This window comes from Glandiceps talaboti, chromosome 23, assembly GCF_964340395.1.
Source record: "Glandiceps talaboti chromosome 23, keGlaTala1.1, whole genome shotgun sequence".
Lineage (NCBI taxonomy): Eukaryota > Metazoa > Hemichordata > Enteropneusta > Spengelidae > Glandiceps > Glandiceps talaboti.
The window spans coordinates 7,388,897-7,410,194 of record NC_135571.1 but is presented as its reverse complement, the minus strand read 5'-3'; the positions used below and the strand labels follow the sequence as shown (position 1 = coordinate 7,410,194).

The 21,298-nt window shown below is 36.7% G+C and overlaps 1 protein-coding gene across 1 annotated transcript; it reads right to left on the bottom strand.

Annotated features, from left to right (window-relative positions):
- Positions 1-626: 626 nt before the first annotated feature.
- LOC144453217 (phthioceranic/hydroxyphthioceranic acid synthase-like) lies at positions 627-21,220 on the bottom strand. The gene is made up of 8 exons (XM_078144494.1): positions 21,150-21,220; positions 19,894-20,105; positions 18,704-18,864; positions 16,446-16,649; positions 15,519-15,700; positions 4,836-11,889; positions 3,913-4,080; positions 627-3,444 (listed from the first exon to the last, which is right to left on the bottom strand). Exons 2-8 carry the CDS (start codon positions 20,100-20,102, stop codon positions 3,335-3,337), a joined length of 8,088 nt encoding a protein of 2,695 aa, XP_078000620.1. The 5' UTR covers positions 20,103-20,105; positions 21,150-21,220; the 3' UTR covers positions 627-3,334.
- Between the last annotated feature and the right edge of the window lie 78 nt (positions 21,221-21,298).

The window sequence follows — 21,298 nt, the reverse complement described above, 5'->3', positions numbered from 1 at the left end:
AGGACTGGATAGGCAACTTGATAATCATTCACCTATATCTAACATGGATCAGCATGTGGATAAACGTTTTTAAAACTGTACAGTTGTGCTACATATCATTGGCACCATTTTTCTTTACCCGTGAGTGGTTGGATGGAATATGTGCAAGAGGTACCATATTTATACACACAGATTTATAGGCACAGACACAGGCAAGCATACATACATACATACATACATACATACATACATACATACATACATACATACATACATACATACATACATACATTACATACATTACATACATACATACATGCACACACACACATACATACACACACATACATACATACATACATACATACATACACACACACATACACATATATATATACATGCATACATACATACATACATACATACATGCATACATACACATACACACATACACACACATACATACATACATACATACATACATACATACATACATACATACATACATACATAAAAAATACACACACACACACACACACACTTCGTTCAATTTACGTTGATAACAAAAACAACCATTTGCAATTATTGCATAAATAAACTATGCATAAACAATGAAAGGAGACAAACTGATTTTATAATATTCTTGCATACAGTCTTTATTGTATAATTCTGAAATGATGTGGCATATTTCCAAAAAAATGAGAAATCGGAAAAAGTAAATATTAATCAGTGTATTTTTACATTTGGATGAACATGTAATGGATTGCCCAAGAACGTATATTACATTCTTTGATTTGTAGTAACGACCCTTGAACTATTTCTAAAACTTGTTTATATAAGTATTGCAGATAGAGGAAAAACACTATTATTGTGAACAATCTGATATGACAGAAAATTATTACTTCATTTTTTTACTGATATCAAAAATCAAGACTGAAATCACCAGGACAATAATCGCATGATGTATATTTTGCAAACAAAAATTCAATCTTAAGTTTTAAAAGTTGTTAAAGCCTCACTAGCCATAACTGGAGTATATTGGGGTTTTTTTCGACAAAAAACAACCTACATAATATTTACTGAAAATTAGACATGATTGTGTATATTAATTAGGGGTCAGTTTTATCCTTAAGTAGTACAGCCAAAGATTGAAACCATGATCACATTGGGCCGCTGATTTTGGATGCGGACCCCAAAATCAATTTAATTGGATGTATTGCATCATATTATGTATACTCACTCATAGGTGATTTACTACTGTTTAGGGTGTTCTATATTACAGGTAAGTCACTATTACATCTAGCAAAACAGTTTTAAAAAATGTTCCTGCTGCAGCTAGTGTAGCTTGAAGTCTAAGTGCGAACACTTCAGCATGTAAAAATAGCACCAATGACATTGTAGCACAACTGTATTTAGCTGTTGTTATGGGCGTTACCTTGTTGCTAGGCATATTTGCATACATTTTTGGAATCTTTATTAACTTGTTTGCTCTTCCCTCTTTTCATTTTTGCAATATAAACCATCATTTAGTTGTGGCTATGGGCGTGGTCTTGTTGCTAGGCATATTTGCATACAATTTCTGAATCTGTATTCACTTATCTACCCATCCCTGTTGTTATCTTTGTAATATGCATCGTTATTTTACTGTTGCTAAGGGCGTGGTCATGGTTGCTAGGGTCAATCATATTATGAACAATTCTTAATCTAAACACCACTAAGAATGTTCTCGTCAAATTTCAACGCAATCTACTCAATTATTCTGGAATTATAGATTTTTCACCAAAAGAGTCACATTTTAGCCCTAATTTGCATATCATTGATTGGATCATCATGTCGTGAACAATTATTATAAACACCCTGAAGCACGTTCCAACTAAATTTCTGCCCAATCTACTTGGTAGTTTTGGAATTAAACATTTTTGAACAAAAAGACACATTTTCATACCTAATTTGCATATCACAAATGGGATCATCATCTCATGAACAATTCCTAATCTAAACACCTGTAAAAACGTCCAACCAAATTTCAGACCGATCTGCTCAGTAGTTTTGGAGTTTAAGTTTTTTAACCAAAAATGACATTTTTCTACACAAATCACATACCAGTGGTAAAATCATTTTGATTTGAACAATTTCCCAACTAGACACCCAAGGTAATACACCCACCAAATATCATGGCAATCGGTCCAGCGGTATTTGACTATAAGTTGTTTACACACACACACACACAGACAGACACTTTACTTTGCCATGCCTATAGCACTACTGAACCTTCAGTTCAGTTGTGCTAAAAATAATAACACAAAACTACTTTATAACCAGTCCACGTTTATGAAAACTGGATTGCATATCTTAAAATATGTTATACAGCTTGCCTTGCTATAAGTTCGACAATGTAAAGCTTTGATTTTTTTTGCTTCAGAGATATGATTCGAACAACTTAGATGTTAAGTATCATTTTGGGGTTTTCATTTTCCCCAATATGGGAATGCCACTGCCGGAATCTTTCGGTTCTGGAAAATCATTTCCTGGTATTATATTACCTAAATTAACCACCAAGAAATACAAAGTTGATATCTGGTCACCATTCATTGCTCAGTACAAGTCCTTGCCATGAACATGCGTATTCTCATGGGAATCAGCAGATATGCAAATGTAATAACAGAACATAAATATTCATGATTGTTTTAATTGAATATAATACGCACTTAGGAATCATGAATATTGCCTGCAGTAGCATTCTCCTTACCGTAAAGTAAGCCTCAGAAAGAAACTTGTTAAACTTTTGGTTATACTTTGTTCAAGAAAACCTGTAATAAATTCTACCTTAAAGCTAGTAGTTGAGGACTTGATTAAAGTTACAATGGGTAAAAATAAATACTCACACTATTCACTGACTAGTAATAATGTAGACGCCTACCAACTTAGGAATAGAAACCAATAATGCCTATATCTATCAATGTGTCTTCATTTAGCTATACTTTGCGTCTTAGCAGTAACAATATTGCTTACCTAGGTTATAAGTTAAAACAAAAAGTAGTCATTATCCGAAAGAAAATATATCATTTCACGGTTAAAACAACTTCATAAGTAACTTATCGATTCATTATTTTATAGCTATCAATTTTCATTGTTGTTGATGTTCCTTATATTCTGCATCATACACCATACAAAATACTCTTGTCAAATAAATTCCAGAAAAGCAGAGGCACTTTCAATTTATGCTGTTACATCAGTGATGCTGCACAGAATTTAATAAAAGATGACTGAATGTTCGTGCTGTATCACCTAAGGTAACCCTACAAAAATAAAGCAAGTGTTCAGCTGATATTCCTCTGTCATTTAATATGTGGGTTTATTCCAAAAGTTCCTTCAAGGCTTTACCCCAGTTATCAAGCTTCTTTTTATCGCGACTCTCAAATATGTAGCTTCTAGTCTTCGTTTTCACTTCAAGGACACTCTTACCTATTGAAAAAAAAATGCATAATCAAACCTTTTTGTTTACAGTCTAATTAAGTCTTAGTAGCATTTATCACAGTAATGGGTGCATATCAGTCAGTCTGTTGTCCATCTGTTTTTGTCTGTGTGTGTATGTGACTATGTCTGTCTGTCTGTCTGTCTCTGTGTGTATGTATGTGTATTTTTATGTGAATGTCTGTCTGTCCATCTATCTGTCTGTGAAGTAATTATCTCAAACTACCAGACACGCATGAAGAGATATAAGAATAAGCAGATATCCTTTATCATATCTGCTAGCTATAGTAAGCTTAATAAATAAAAACACCACGAACATATTCTATCATAGTTATCGATTGCATCTCAATGACTAATTTGTCTCACTAACTCAATGTTACTTATTTGGATGTTCAATAGTTTCTAAGAATTCCATCAAACATCAGGTGTATTATTTTGGTGCTTGTATACTATACGTACCATTGTCATGGTAACATTTCATAGCACCAACGTCTCTAACATGTATCCGTCTATTTCCCCTTTTGGAATGCCATGTAAGGTATTTGTTGTCACTTCCTGTTTCTCCTTCAACACTCAGAATTATTTCATGAGTTAGACCATGCTTCGTTTTTTTCTTCAACGGGATGCCTAGGGAGGAAGACAATTAACAATTGTTTATTAAAAACATCATGGAACATTTACTGTTAATGACGTTATTGGTGATTTTTCCTGATGAATCTTATTTTGAGTAGCAGTTTTATTAATAAATATTATGGTGGTATTAGTTTATGTAGTTAGCCTTGATATACCACTAGCGAAATACGGAGCGTTTAACTTGTTAGAAACAGGGAAAGTAAACAATGGACTGGATCTAATAACACTTGGCAAAGCATGTTGCCAATACAGACACATGTATTGCATTCAGTCATTTTATAAATTCAAAAACACATTTATGGCCTTTTTACATAATATCTCATATTCAAAAAAAGAATGTCAAATGATTCTACTCTTTCAGATTAAACGTAGTGTTCATGGCGCTGTTCACATCAAACCATGAAATGTAAAACAAGATTTCTAGTTCCAACATGCAGTGCCTAGTGTTATTACATTCAATTCATGTATTTAATCTGCCCTGTTTGTAACAGTTGTGCTTGTTACTGCTAGCTTGTCACTGGTTGTAACATATTCGAGATTTGCCATACGTCTACAGATATCCATGTTTACCGGCAAAACATTAGTTGAGCCATAGTATAAATTTATAGTACTCAAAAGATGCAAGCGCATGACAAAGAACGCTTTCATGGAAATTAGCATCATGCTGAACACCCCCAAGTAGACCAAGATCATATTACTTATAGATTCAGCCAACTTGTGAAAGCTAAAAATCATTTTACTATACTCACCTTTGTAAACATCTGTTGTAAGTGGTGTGTTGTCCATCACAGGGCATTGTCCAGGCACCAATTGAAGGTTTCCTTCAGTTGCTTCCAATTTAGTATTCAATAGGTTATGTCCATTACATGTCGCAGTACCAGAATCCGGAATACTGACATCGAGGTGTGTAAGACTGAGATGTGGGTTTGAAATACACGCAAGTACAAGCTTCTTGTAGTCTTTGAAAAACCTGTGGCCTTCAGTAGGGTTGAAGTAAGATAAATTAAAATTGCCGTGAAAGGTCAGTATTTTCCTATTTCTGTCCCTCACTATATGAAGCACTGTGTTCTCGTTTATGCCTATGACTCCTCCATCAATATATTGAAAACCACCCACAACATCTCTTGTTCCAAGATCTTGAAATGCAGTATATTCTTCCCAAGTGACGTCGTGCTGACTCAAAGAGGATGGTTTCTCAGTGACTACACTGGTGGCATACTCAGATATCTTAGGTTGGGGAAGGAGACTGTTTTCTACCAATTGTTTCACTTTCTTACCGGTGTTCCTGAGAAAAGTAAGGACTGATTGGCTTTGGTCAGTGAACGTTTGTCTCAGCAGAACTCTACTGACGTAACAACCAATTACTCTCTCATCCTTAGGTACATGTACATCTCCATCAACTGGAAAGGACACCACCACATCTTTGGAATGAGAATATGCATGAAGTAGTATCGAATACATTCCAATCAAAGCATCAAATGGGGTAATTCCAAGCTTCTTTGCAAAGTCATACATTGCAGTGGCTTCCGATGGTGTTGTTTCCAAAATAACTTCCCCACATTCTACTGATGGCAGTGTACCCAACATCATGGAGTATTTATTTGGTGTGAAGTCAAGTGGATCTTCAAACTCCTTCTTCCAGAATGATCTCAAATTCTTTTCTTCAGCTTCAAGTAACTGTTTTCTCTTCAGTAAGAATTCACCAAATGAAAGCACATTTTCGTCTTTGGTTAACTTTTCTCCTCTCAGAACTTGACCTACCACATGTCTGAAATCTCTGGTCAAAGTTGTCAAAGACAGGAAATCACAGGCTGTGTGGTTCACAACCAGTGACACATGTGTAATACGAGTATCCATCTTAGCAAGGAAGATGCGAATAGGATATTCATATTGGAGGTCAAATATCTTCTTTGAGGCCAGTTTTAGCAATGCCATAACGTCATCATTATCCTTAGCACCAGGAAGCTCTCGGACATCTGGTTTAAAATCTTCCTGTATTTCATATGTTACTTTGAAATAATCACTTGATTCAGGCTCCTCTTTGTAACTCGCTCGAAGCATGGGATGCTTTTCCATGAGATGACTAAGAATGATCTGCCATTGTTCAACCTTGATGTCTAATTCATGTATTTTGAATATCAAATGGAGGTTTTGTGCCGCACCCAATGAACTTATCTTCGAGGAGTGATATCGCATTGCTTGATCTTCAGTAACTATACCAGACGTGATGTTACCAATATAAGTTTGAGATACCTCATTAAGAGGAACAGCTCTTCTGCTTTTGCCATTTATGTAGTTTGCTATTGTAGATACAGTAGCTGCTGGGTCAAGAAGGTTAAACATCGAAATAACGACACTTGTTTTCTCTTTTAGATTCCTTTGTAGAGTCATCGCCTGTATAGAATCAAGGCCCAAACTAACAAGAGGTGTTTCATTAAGTACCTGCTCATTCTCCAATGCAAGAACACTAGCAGCAATACCTCTGATGTATTCATGTGTGGTAGTAATTGTCAAAATTGTTGCTGCCGAAGTTGATTCACCATTTTGTGTCTCTCCAATGAAGTTTTCAAAACGTGTTCTGACTTGTGGGACATCTCGATCCTTCAGTGTATGTGATATTCGTGACCATTGGAAATTCCCAAATAGTGTCTGTGTTGTATTGTGGGCCATTGCATATTCAAAACACATTTGTATGTCAGGAGTACTCAAGGGAAGATATCCAAGTGATTTCAAATTCCCTTCTACTTCCCCAACTGTCTCTATCACACCAATACTCAAAACGCTCCAGTTGATGACTTGACCAGGCAACCCCTTCTTTCTTCTGAAATAGGCTAGATAATCAAGAAAGGCATTTCCAGCACCATAATTCGTTTGACCCTGATTGCCAAAAATTGATACGACAGAAGAATGTAAAACAAAGTAGTCAAGTGGATCATTGATGGTCAGCTGATGGAGATTCCAGGTACCAAGTATCTTTGGTTCAATGGCTTTATTGAACTCACTGTTGGTCATGTTGATTAACAAGTGATCAGCCAATGACACCGCTCCATGGAAGACACCCTTCAGAGGAATACCATTCAAGCTTTTCCTGAGTTCTTGCAGAGTATCTGCCAAGTTTGATGTTTCACAGACATCTGCCTGAAGAAACATAATCTTGGTACCACTTTTCTCTATATCAGTAAATGTGTGTTGCATTGAGATTTCTGGGGGACGTCTGGATAATACTGCAATATATCCTGCACCTTTGTTGGAAAGGTATTTAACTACCTCAAGTCCTAAACCTCTGGTTCCTCCAATAACTAGATAACAAGCATTGTGATGGAAAAGGTTGTCTTTACTTGAATGAACTGGGCCCAGTTGATCCATGTTTAGAACCTTAATAGAACTGTCATCCATGTCCTGTATTTGTGTGTATTCATTAACACAGTCAAATGTATATTCTTTCAGCTTAAATGCTTCAGCATACATCTCTTGTGGTACTGCATCAAGCCATTTAATGACTTTAGGAATGGTATTAGCAAGATTGTTTGGTTGAAACAAATCGCAGATCCGTACAGTCTTAAGCTCTATGTCTGTTCTAACCATGCATATACCATTTGATGATGAATCAGTCTTGTTTACAACATTCAACACTGTCGAACCATATGGAAGAGTTTCCATTATCTCTTTCTCCACTGTGTTTGGTATACTTCCACAATAGACAAACACCACAGCGCCCTGATCTCTCATACCAGCATCCCTAATTTTGGATGTCTTAAGGCAATAATCAATGCTTCCAAACTGTGACAAGAGTTGGCAGAGAAAGGCATGTTCCTGATTTCCTCTTATGATGATGTCTTTTGAGGGGTATGTGTTTGCGTGCTTGACAAGAACTTCCCACACCAGAAGAAGCAGTGACAGACATGGAATGTTACTGATGCAGTTTGGTAGATTGGTTGAATCCACCACAGTAGACTTAGGTACATTGATTTCAGATTCTAGTTCTACTGGACAGCACAACTGTACTGTAGTTCCTGGCATGATTCCAGAATCAGATTTCAATACTTCCCCAACACAGTCTAGAACAAAAACACTGTGTTGAGCACCATGGACTTCAGGCCACAATGCGACCCCCTTTGATAGCAATGCCTCTTTTGTTACAGGGAATAGTGTTGGATGATGCAGTCTGGCTCTTTGTACTCTGACAGTAACAGCAGATTCCGAGCGAGGGTCTTCATTGTTTGATGATTTGTACATAAGTGCAACTGAGTCCAAGGATGATGGCTGTCTTGACATCACTTTAATCTGTAGCCCTTGTTGAGGGCCATTCACTCGTTTTTCAAAATACGATTTGTCTGGTTTTATTCTTGCCAACTTGTTGACATACACTGTATTATCAATGATGATAAATTCATTGTGTTTAGATTGTTGTCCATCAAAAAGAACAGAACCCATTTTATGCACGACGTTTTCCATCCTGTTCTCCAAATCAACAAGAATTGTGCTGTCATAGGTAGATTCTCTTAACAGGCAACGAATCATTCCCCATAGCGCAGCACCACCCAAACCAAAATCACTGTGGTCATTGGTGCAAGAAGACAGACTTTCCATCAAGACTGTTTGCACACCCATTGTGACAACAGTTAGTGGACAAATAGCTCCACTTTTAGCCAGGTAGGTGATGATGGTTTGAAGTGATATGCAGGTGGACAGAATGTGATCGTATAGAGCTTTTTCACTGGCCTTGTCCAAGTTTTCTGTGATACCCCAAAAATAGAAAACATGCTCAAGACGGTTATCAAATGACTTCAATGCTGATAGTATACCATTGGGTGAGATAGTTGAAGCTGTACGATTGACAAAAATAGACTCTTCACTGATCAAATCTTTCAACTCTGTGGCAACACCACAGTTATCAGCATATACCACACATCTTGGTTTCCAGACATCTCCATTGTTAATATTTTCAGCTGATGCATCTTTCAATACAGGATTTGAGACTTCGTGCCAATTCACTTCATATGCCAGTTGGCCAACCACTCTTCCTTCATTGTCATTCACTGATTTTGTTAAGATGTCTGTACATTCTACGACCACCTGGCCGGAAGGATTAACAATAACTGCATTAAGGTTCACCAGATATTCAGTATGGTGTATGATTCTCAAGTAGACATACACTTGGTGTTCTGGTACTCCCATGATTTCAATACTACCAATAGACACCGGAAAGTATTGTATGGCATCACCATTGTCTTCTGTGGTAGTAAATGGCACTGAAATTGTTTGAAGCATTCCATCAAGGATAACTGGATGAATGACTGTCTTAGGAAGCTGCTGTTTAATCATTTCAGGTATTGTCAAAATTGACAAGGCTTCATCATTTCCTTTCCATCCTTGAGATACACATCTGATTGTGGTACCATATGTATAACCGACTTTGGCCAAATCGTCATACATTTTTGCAACATCAATTTCTTTATCACACCTATCTTTCATAGCTTGAATGTTAACATACCGTGGAGTACTTGTATTGGTAGTTTCCATTGATATTTTCCCGATGGCATTGGGTTTAGGGCCACAGGTTACACTAAATGTGCAGGACTCATCATTCTTGCTGCTACCACCTTCTTTGAAATGAATGCAAATTTCATTGTCTTGTGTTATTTGGAGAGGAGAAAGGAACTCAATGGCCATTCTAAACCCTTCTGCTGTGGCATGTGGTACAAATGACAACCACGATTCCATAGCTAACTCAGCATACACAGCACCTGGTAAGACAACAGCACCATCAACAATATGATCGTAGACATATGGGAAATCTTCTTGAGTAACAACACATTTGTATGTTGATTCTCTTGTTGCAAGTCTTGTGACTAATGGATACTTTGTACTACTATTCCCTTCAATACCCATCCGAAGGTCATAGTAACTTTCAGGTTCATACCAATGTCGCCTTCTGTTGAATTGATGCCTTGGTAGTTCAATGGGCACTCTGTCACCATATTGGTAGTATGCTCTCCAATCTATGTCAATACCAGTTTCGACCAGTTGACACAGTGTTTGTATCAGTGTTAGTTTACCTTTACCCTCCTTCATTGTTGGAAACACTTTAAAGTCAACATCTTTAGCGACATCCTTTATATACCCTTGCAACACTGGCTTTGGGCTGATTTCTATGATCAAATTCATCTTGTCTTGCTTCAGGCTTGAGCTTAGAGCAGGCATGAAAAGAACTGTTTGTCTTACATTATGTTTCCAGTATTCGGCTTTGCTGACATCATCTTTTGATACCAACGCTCCCATAACTGTTGAATAGAGTTCTATTCTGTCATGACCTTCGTCAATTGCATCAAGACATTGTAAGTGCATTTGGAGGTCTTCACAAATGCACTCGGTATGTTGAGAATGGAATGCCGTTTTCACTCCCAGTATACGGTGAAATATTCCACTATCATATTGCTCGTTTTCATCCTTTATGAATTTCTGAATTTTCAATATTGCATCTCCATTGCCAGATAAGGTAAACGAAGTTGCGGAATTGATGGCAGCTATCTCTACTTCCTGGTTTGTTATTTCGCAATACTTTTCTGCTTTCTCTCGAGATAGATTTCCAATTGCAATCATCTTTCCATCAGGAACATTCCAAAGCAGCTGACTTCGGTGAAAAATTACTTTCACCCCAGTTGATAGTGAAAATTTACCAGCTGCAACCATTGCTGCCACCTCACCAACTGAATGACCAACCACTGCATCTGGTGTTATACCCCAGGATGACAAGAGGCGTGAAAGTGCAACTTGAACTGCGAAAAGCGTGATTTGTGTAATTGGACCTTTTGTGTCTTCCATGTTTCGTAGTGCTTCAGTTACAGATTCTTTTGTATATTGTGTTAAGTAGTCATCAATCTCCTGCAGGGTTTCTCTGAAGACTGGCTCACTATCTATAAAATCAATCCCCATTCCACGCCAGTGAGTACCCATTCCAGAAAAGGTGAATATGATTCGCTTCTTTGTCTCAGTACTCGGCGGTTTCTGCAATGGAACCTTGTCGTATGCCTTTTGTAAACCATTATTCAGCTCTTCAAGACTCTTTGCATGTACTGCAACTCGGTAATTGTAATGAGACCTTTTAACTGTTGATGTGTATGAAAGGTCATCTATAAACATCTGTGATTTGTTTCTCAAGGCTTTCTGTAAGTGTTGAATAGACAGTTGTAAGGATGGTTTTGACTTTGCTGAAAGCAAAAGTACAGGCTCATTTGGTAGGTGATGCTTTTGATCTTCTTCTTTGTATTCCATGACAATTGCATGTGCATTTGTCCCACCAAATCCAAAGGAATTGACACACGCCAGTCGTGCTTTACCATCCAAAGCTTTCCATTTTTGTTCTTGAGTTGGTACTTCTAACACAAGGTCCTTCAGATCTATTCGTTCATTTGCTTCATTGAAATGAAGGGATGGTACAATTTGTTTGTTCTTCATCATCAAAAGCACTTTGATGAGACCTGCAACACCTGCAGCAGATTCAAGATGTGCAATATTGCTCTTGACTGATCCCATATAGCATGGTTGGTCAACACGATTTTTTGCCTGACCTATAACCTTTCCTAGTGCTGATGCCTCGATAGGATCCCCTACTGGTGTCCCTGTGCCATGTGCTTCGATGTACGAGATTTCAGATGGATCAACGTGGTATCGTGTATATACCTTTCTCATTAATTCCTCTTGCTGTTGTGCTGAGGGCGCTGTTATTGGCGTTGCAAAGTGACCATCTTGATTTGATCCAGTACCGATGACTCCCCAAATTCTGTCTTTGTCATTGATTGCCTGATGGAGGATTTCAGAAATGAGCTTGTTTAGTTTTTAAAGAGTGTACTTGTCATGAGTTAGGCCCAGAAAAAGATTTTTCTGGTCAGTGCGTGCTTCACTTAAATACCCGGTCTTCTTTTTCCATGTTTGTCGCCAGCCCATGCGCCTGCAGTCTGCAGATCGGGAGGGGGGGGGGACACAAAAATAACCCTCTCTACTTCAGTCAAGACGACTGCAGAGCCAATCATGACAGATATTGCCATAAAAAGATTGAGTGTGACAGGTTTGTTGAGAATTTTAAAAGAAATCACACGTCATTGAACCATTTTAGACAACCTGTCCTGACCAGAATCAATTCTTTTTTAAACACCACATGGTGTGCTTGCTTTAATTGTTGATTACTCTAATACTATGTTATGAATTCACATTTTGAATGTGACTGTAATTTTTACGGTGACTGTGAGCATAAACCTGGTGTCGAAGTTGTATTTGGTTGTCAGTTGTGAAGGGGTCAAAGAACCTGCCTTTTACCACTGTGGTTGGAGTTCAAGCACAAGTCCAGTTTGGACTAAATTTGTCACACCACACATGATAAGAGTTAGTTCAGGTCTATTAAACTGAACACAATGTAGGTTACCCCAAGTATTCCAGTTTCCTCCTGCATTAACATTGTAACACATAGCATTTGCAATTTTGGTTACCTGTAAACATTTTGGATAGATAAATCAATCAGAAATCACTCTATGACACTAACTGCGACAGATAAAACCTACCACCAGAAACATCAGAATTTCATTGGAACTGAACCAGCCGCTTCAGAGAAAGTTATGACAGACACTTACACTAACAGACTTCACCAATTCATACCATCTAACATGACGTTAAAATGAAGTTAAACGAATATCATCACCATTGCAGTCACAAAATGATTTGAAACTGTGTTTTGACAATGCTCGTCTTAGGAAAAAACAACAAGAAAACATTCCCTTCTGCCCCACCAACACCCCCACCCCAAACCAGCACACCCCACCCTGCAAGCCACAATCCATGCTTGATGAAAGCACCTACACTTTCATAGTCAAAGAAGTTTCATTTGTCACAATCAGCCAAATGAATCATTCACCTCAGGAAAAAGTGACGGTTCCTGAGGATCAGGCAATAAAGGTATCAGGCATCAAGAATGAAAAGTTTTGGACTCAATACTGATAGATGGAAAAAACAGAATTCCAGCACCACACTTGTAAGTTGACACAGTACTGCATGAACATGATACTCTTCTAGCGCTCAGTCAACAACACAGGGTAGCAAGTGAATTTCCTAAAAACGCCCAAACATCAATTTGGGTCAAATACCAGGGTACTCAGAATCTACACTAAATGTGCATGTGGTAGTGTGAAGTGAGATGTCATATAAGGATGGCAGTGTATTTTATGGACAATGGGGTTATTACAATGGACACTACTTGACCATGTGTTACATCTACAAACTTTAAGAGTTATTTGGTGTAGACTTTGCCAAATAATAAACTCCCTTTGATATATTGGTTTACCAAAGATGACCATCTAATCAGAATTGAATGACAGTTTCAGATAAAATACTGAACAATGTTAAAATGAAAACTAGTTTTTTAATTTGGATATCAATTACAAATAATATTTAGGAATATTTTGAGAATTAATAATTTACATTTCATGTAACTTTGTAGTTACATTGATGACAATAAATTACGCGAGTGCTATTATGAACATATACTAGCTTTCCATATCACTGAGTTAGTTTTACAGTCAAGCGTATTTGTTGCATGGGCAAATGTTTTTCTAGAACTGAAATAAATTTAGTTGATGTATTCCTGACATGACACACACCCTCTATAGATATTATCCCACTTGAATAATTTGCAATTAATCTATTATTAAAGTAATGTATTCAATGGTTACCCTTAATTTCCATAAATTTAGTGAGTAAATGCCTTACAGGTACGATAGGCGTTCTGTTTCTATTACATGACTGATTTGCATAATTTATCATGTTTACATATATTTGATGATATAAAATTTCAATAGCTTCTTAGAATAGAATCTCATCTAAAATTGGAGATACTAGTATATTACAGCCCCTTTCATGTTAGTGTTCACTGGCCCTCTTTCATACAACCACACAGAAAAGAATACAAAAATGCATGTTACAAATACAGATAGTAAGATTCAATGAAAACAATTTCTTGCGACATCTTGACACATACATCATAAATAGATTATGGTTAACGTAGTGACATGCATACTACTGACTGATTTACATAATTAGCATTAATTAATGATGTCTTTAAATTGTCTCAAATGCTTCTGCAGGAAGTTTTTGAATACTAATTAGATAGATTTGTGTAGTGGTCAACATAATTTCTTCTTTGTTATTACATTTAGAGATTGTGAAACATTTATGAGAGCATAGTTGGCAGACTAACATACAGGAGCAGTTTCATTTCGGATCTGATTTATGGTAGCTGTAGGTTTCTGTTTTACTGTGTACTAAATACATTGTTGAACCAGACATGTGTACTGAGTTGTTTTTAAGAGAGAACATTAAGTTTTGATCATTTGTTATCTATGCTTTGTCTAATGATCAGTGACAGGAGACACATATTCACTTCCAGTGCGGATTACAATTAAAGTCATGAAACCTGAAACAAAACGTCCTCTGGCTAGAGACATATTTTAACTAATGCTGCTATATGTTATAGTCTTGCTCGATAAATATCTCACTAACAGTGCTACATTTTATCGTCTGGCTCAAAAAACAATTACTAACTAAAATGTAGCAGTGTTGGTGAGAACTTTGCTGAGCCAGACAATAAAATGAAGCAATTTGGTTTAGAAATTTGTTGAGTCTGATGATAAAATGTAGCAGTGTTGGTGAGAACTTTGCTGAGCCAGACAATAAAAAGTAGCAATTTCGTAAGAAATTTGTTGAGCCTGATGATAAAATGTAGCAGTGTTGGTGAGAACTTTGCTGAGCCAGACAATAAAATGAAGCATGACGATAAAATGTAGCAGTGTTGGGGAGAACTTTGCTGAGCCAGACAATAAAATGTAGTAGTGTTAGTCAGCTTTGCATCACTTCAGACAACGTTTTATTTCAGGTTTTGTGTTTTTAATCATATTAGTCCGATGCAAGGCTAACCAACTGTTTTTTTATGTCACATCGAGCAAGCATAGTACTTTATTTTCGATCACACTTTCAAAGTTTAGCTAAGTTTAACTCCTTACTGTGTTCGTTGCCATTAACATTCCATTTCTCAAAGCATATCACTAATTGGGTTAACTGAATGCTATGGTGAGTCCTAGATACATGTACGTAGTTACCATCATGAATAACAAATGCATTCTTGAAAGAAGTCAAATATTAGTTTTACATATTATAGAGCAATCACTCCAAATTTATATAAATCACCTTCCAATGCACATGTTTGAAGTTGAAAACTGAACACTGGGAACATGCATATCAAATATCCAAGGACACCTTTCAGTAATTTGAGAGAAAAGCCTGAAAATATCATTTTAACCAAACATCTGAATAAAATCTACCAAACGAATAAAAATGAAAGATACCACAATTCACCCAAATTAATTACCATAAGACAATGTTCCTACCTGTCCTAATGACTTCAAGACAACTATACCACAGCCCTCCCCTCTGGCGTAACCATCTGCAGTTGAAGAAAATGGCTGGCATTGACCAGTAGGTGACAGCATCTTCGCTTTACACAGAGTAATGAATACAGTTGGGTCCAGTATGACATTTACTCCACCGCAAACAGCCATTTCACAATCACCTGATTAGAAAAAAACACAAGACATGATTTCTCAATATGTGAAAATGAAATACAAATGTATGGAGCAACTTTTGTTAGAGAAATATAGCCCGTGATTAATACAAACCAAAATTACACTTTATATGTGGCCTAATATAAAAACAAATGAGAACCAGATGGTCTCGACAAAATTCAACTCAAAGGGTTTCTAAAAGTTCTGACTAACTTTCGTCATGTTAATAGACCATCAGGTCAGTATGTAAAATGATTAAATAAAATTACAACGAAATAAAATAATTTCATTAAATTCATGGCAGTATATTTAGGGATTAATATCAGAAATAAGAGACTAGTGTTTCCTGTTGTAACAAGAGACTTTCAGAAACGAAATTTCGAAATAATCCCATATCATTATTTATCTACATGATCTCTGAATTAAACTTCGACATCAAACAAGAAGACCACACACAACAGGTGGCTATAAACATAGACCCTGTGTAATGCAGGAGGAAATACGAGTGCCGGAAGGGGGGGAGGGGGGTACTTGCATTGTTCAGTGGGGTCAAATTGAAAGACACTTTTTTTACTCTTAACATGGAAAATGTGTAACCAAACCCATACTAGGGTTCATAGCCTGCCCACTCTCTATAGCAGTATGAGACAAGTTGATTGAAACCATTCTTATACTGAAAACCCTAGAGTTGATGTGCCAGAATGTTTCAAGTGTGCCTGCCTGAAGCACAAGGTGAACAGTAATATTCCATACCTGCTCGGATAGCCTGGGATGCCATATGTATTGCGACAAGTGATGATGAACATGCTGTATCCAGGCAGACTGATGGCCCAGTAAAATTGAAGGTGTACGATATTCTGTTGGCAGCGATTGCTCTAGAGAAGCTTGTTACAGTGTAATTGTTCTGACCATTTTTGTCACCAACCATACAAGACCTGTAGTCATCCACCATGATACCTGTAATAAAAGTTAGAAAATGAAAACATTGGTTAACTTTTTACATCTTGGCAAGTATTCATGGGTATCATATTCACAAGTGTCGTTGGTAGCATGACCCAGAGTACAACCTCTGACCGGTAGTTAATGAGAAAAGTACTGAGATTCTGTTGGGCAAAAAGAAATCTGTCTCTCGTCCAAGGGAAAATTCAAAAGTGATGTGGCAATGCAGTATTTCTTTTTTCCCTTGTCTTTTTTTAAGGTTCCATTACACTGATTATTATGATTATAGACTGAGAAAAAATTGTCATATTCAAAGTTCTGATATTATGTACATGTATACATAATGTACACAAACACCTGATATTGTAGATGCAATTCAACATGATCAAAAACAAATGTAAAAATAATACCATTGGTACAATGGTTATTCACTTCATGCATATATAATATGGCCAAAGCTATAACATACAATCTTTGGAGAATTCTATTATTAGAGCAATAGTATTACTTTTACCAAATCTGTCATAACTAATTTACAATCAAATGTTCAAGAAATGGATAACAAAATGTGTAACATGTTTTCATCAACTTGTTTATCATTATTATTCAAATTTTTAATTATTTCATAAATATTATCTTATTGATGCAGTTCTCACAAATTACATCATCTGAAGATGCAATGAATTATGATTATATAATATTACATATATTCTCTAGTATTGACTATTATACCCATGTCAGGAGGACTAGCATCTCTAACGAGTGCAAAAAAATACTAACATCATGAACACTGACAGCTTTGGTATATTTTTAGAGGTTCTTGTAAATGTAAACAAATGTTTGTCTCGGAATGAAATCCGTTGAGTAACAAGTCTAACTTTTTGAGACAAAGCTACATAACATTCCAGAAATGAACTTGATAAACTAAAACTGAGAACACTTACAAGCTGTAAACATAACCAAAACTCACAGTACTCCACAGAGACTTCCTGTACACTAAAAGCATACTAAATTTACGATTTTGACCTTCCTTGAACTTGTAGGGTCCCTGCAGGCTGCATGCTGGCTACAGTGTCCTATGCATGCTCTTTCTACCTCCATGGCCGACTATACGTAGTACTGTAAACAGTTTTGACACAAATTGTCCATCCTTTATCAAATCATTGTATTTTAAGGGATAAGATGTCACTGTCCCTTGAATTCTTTCTGAGTAAATCTTGTAAACACCCATGAATCTGTTCATGATCGACAACATACAGTTCGCGGATTTCATTACTAGGATTAACCGCACATGCGCAGTAAAAAAAAAACGAAAGCATAACTAGGTCATGGGTAATGAACGCGTGCTAAGGTCATGGCATGTCATACATACTGTATTGATGTCAGACGTCAGACCCGGCTACATAGCTAAAAACGGCTGGTTTTCCCGAAATCTTAGGTCCATACGTGTATATGTTTGTACTTTTTTATATGCCCTAGGATGCTGGGCCAGCTTCAACTTTATACTCCTGCGATAATTTTCCTTGTGTGTGTGGCACAAGTCACTGGTTTGAAAAGGGGAAAATGTCAAACGCGCACGTTTTCAAGTGAGGCGCGCGCAGACGAGAAAAACAACATCTTTTCTCTTTTTTTGGGCCTTGCTCTATGGATTTATTCAAATGGTACTGAAATAGTGTAAGGTATGATAGCCGGTAAATGGTTGTTTTGAATAGTATCAACAATATATATGTCAGAGCCTTGGAGGCCAACAACAACAACAACAACAACAACAACAACAACAACAAACACTCACTTTCGCAAACAACAACAACAACTACAACAACAACGACGACGACGACGACGACGACGACGACGACGACGACGAAATGTACCTTTCACAAACATCACAATACTGAAGCGTTGCCACGTACATGTGAATGTTCCTTCCAAAAAAGTACAAAATCAATATTCCTAACAACCTATGCAAATGTACCTATACAACAGTATGTGCAACGGAAAGAAACAAAAACCTATCATCTCTAAATGTATGTTTATTTTACATGAGAAATGTAATAATTGGAGACAAGACTTACCGACAAAACATCCAACATCCCTTTTCTCAAGTTTATCTATCGGGAACCCACCGTTTTCCAGAGCTTTGTACGCACATTCTAGAAGTAAATAATGTTGTGGGTCCATACGAGCAGCCTCGTCATCGTTGATACCAAAAAATCGATTATCCCACTCATTGAACCTGAAATTAGCCGATACACAAAATACTTCACGCAGTCTGCGCCTTGCAATGGGAAATATGAATCTTAATCTGCGCTGAGTTTATAAACTTTTTACTCAAGTGAAAATACCTCAATAACACTACATCCCCGTATAATGTAGATGTCGATGTATGCCTTCTATGACATTACGATTGTCTTCTGGCATTGTCAGAACACTTGATTGCATATTATGGATTTCCTGGACATTTTTGATACGTATGATAAATTACGTCATCGGATCGCTTATGTATTATCTCTAAATACCAGGTTTGAGTTCATGCAATAGGGAACTTGCAATCCACACTGAGAATGCTCAGACTCAAAGGACTATGGGATTATCATTACGTTACATTGTAATACCTAATGTGGAGCTACTGATAAAATTAACCTCGCACAATTGTCAAGGTAACTATGAATTGATTATTTGTGGTTACAAACAATGTAAAAATATTGTTTACAATACTAATTGATTAGTATTTATTATCACATTTTCCATGATTCTACATTCAACATGGTGGGTTTGCAAGTTCCCTATTGCCAGTGATGGTTAAGGACACATGATGAGTCAGTAAGTACACATGCTCTCTCATACATGAAATTAATTCCCAGTATGTAGTTTGTATATTTTGTCCCTTAGGCCCAACACTAATGGGTTGTCATATGTTTGTATCAGTAAGTTTTTTCTATATATCTTTCATTATGTGAATACATAAAGAACACCGATGTGATGAAAAAAAGGACATCCCAATAGAATTCATAGCCGAGCCAAATTTTAATAAGTTGATAAGACTGATGAGAACAAACAAACCTGAACTTCTAACATTATTATGTAAATTTGTATACAATGCTTAAACAAAGTGAGATGCTTACAAGTGAAATAATGTAATACTAGTATTTATTCGAACCATTGATATGTGACTTTGACTTTGAGTTTGTTGTAAATCTCTTACGTTGTATATTGGCCGGAGGCCTTGTAAAGCAATAAACGTACTATTATGAAGAACACCAACCTATCAATAAGAGCAGCTCGGTTAACATAGGTTTTACCAGGTTCATCGTGGTCTTTACTGAAGAAGGCATCTCTGCTCCATCGCTCATTGGGAACTTCCCGTACATGATTTTCACCATTCACCAAGACTTCCCAGAATTCATCAATATCGTTTGCACCTGGGAATTTACACGCTATTCCTACCACTGCTATGGCATCTTTCAAGTCCATGTCCTGGAGGAAAGAAATAACAACGTTAACGGAAATCAAGTTATTGATTTATTAAGTTATTGCCAACAACCGTGACATATATTTATCTATTCATCTTTCAAATACAGATTCTACTTCAATGTTTAAACACTGTTCTCCAAATGGAACCTGTTGAAATTTGCTCCCCACATGATATTTTGTGCTATCATGAATGTTAAGTCCCATAATGCAACGATGGACCAGTGTGAGAACTAAACAATAGAGGTGAAATGAAGGTTCAGTTAAAAATGATATTATCACCTCGATATACCATTAGGAGTCAGAATCAAAACCACGTTATTCATCTCAATAGAGGAAATTAAACTGACATTTCATACAAAAAATACAACAAAAATATATAATTGAAAAACTATGCACACTAAAATGATTCACTAACAAACTGGTTTTAAAAATTAAAAAATTAGATAATTAAAAATAAAACCCTAGTACACAGAACGGCAGTGGTACTGTTGCAAACAGCGAGTGTAGATAGTAGATAGGACAAGGGAAAATTGAAAGTGATTGGGGTTATTTTTGCTGACGTTCTACGGGATTTATCACGCCTGGTACTTCCCTTTTTGTTGCACAGAGGGATATGGATGTACGGATCTTCTAGATTATTTGTGAGCCTCTGAAGTAATTTGTGCGTTGCAGAGGCAACTTCTTTCACTTTCTTTACCGATAATTTACCCTTAACATTTTGATAATTTTACTCGACCATTTTTTTCGTGTCGGGACAAGTTTCCTCTCCAGCAGTTACCAAAGGTGAGTGCTCTACAAGCAACTTCGATAAAAAAAATACGCCAGAAAGTTCAAGACTGACACTAAATGAACATAAATATTTTACTAATGCAGTACTTGGGTCTCGTCAAAATCTATATAAACTGAATTTGCCACTAATGAAGGTCAACGAAAATGAAACCATACCTGCAACTGAAGCAAGAAACCTTGGCACTACGTTTGATGCGAGCCGAAAGTTAATATAACTTTCCTAACAATGAAGTTTGTATCTATGTACCGAGTACTCACCAAAGTTGATCTTTTACTTGTGAAGGAATTCAGCCAACATGACCGTGATCGCCTTGGTAACGTTCGGCTGTATAGTACTCGCCGTGTATACTAACGGTACGATTGGCAATGGGAAGTTCACGTCAAGTCGTTTTGAATGTGAAGGGGTG

Coding starts and splice junctions, on each gene's coding strand:
- LOC144453217 (XM_078144494.1), bottom strand. CDS start 20,102: ATGGACTTGAAAGATGCCATAGCAGTGGTAGGAATAGCGTGTAAATTC. Junction 18,865..19,893: donor CGAGCTGCTCTTATTGATAG/GTTGGTGTTCTT, acceptor GGCTAATTTCAG/GTTCAATGAGTGGGATAATC. Junction 15,701..16,445: donor ATCCCAGGCTATCCGAGCAG/GTATGGAATATT, acceptor TTTTCTAATCAG/GTGATTGTGAAATGGCTGTT.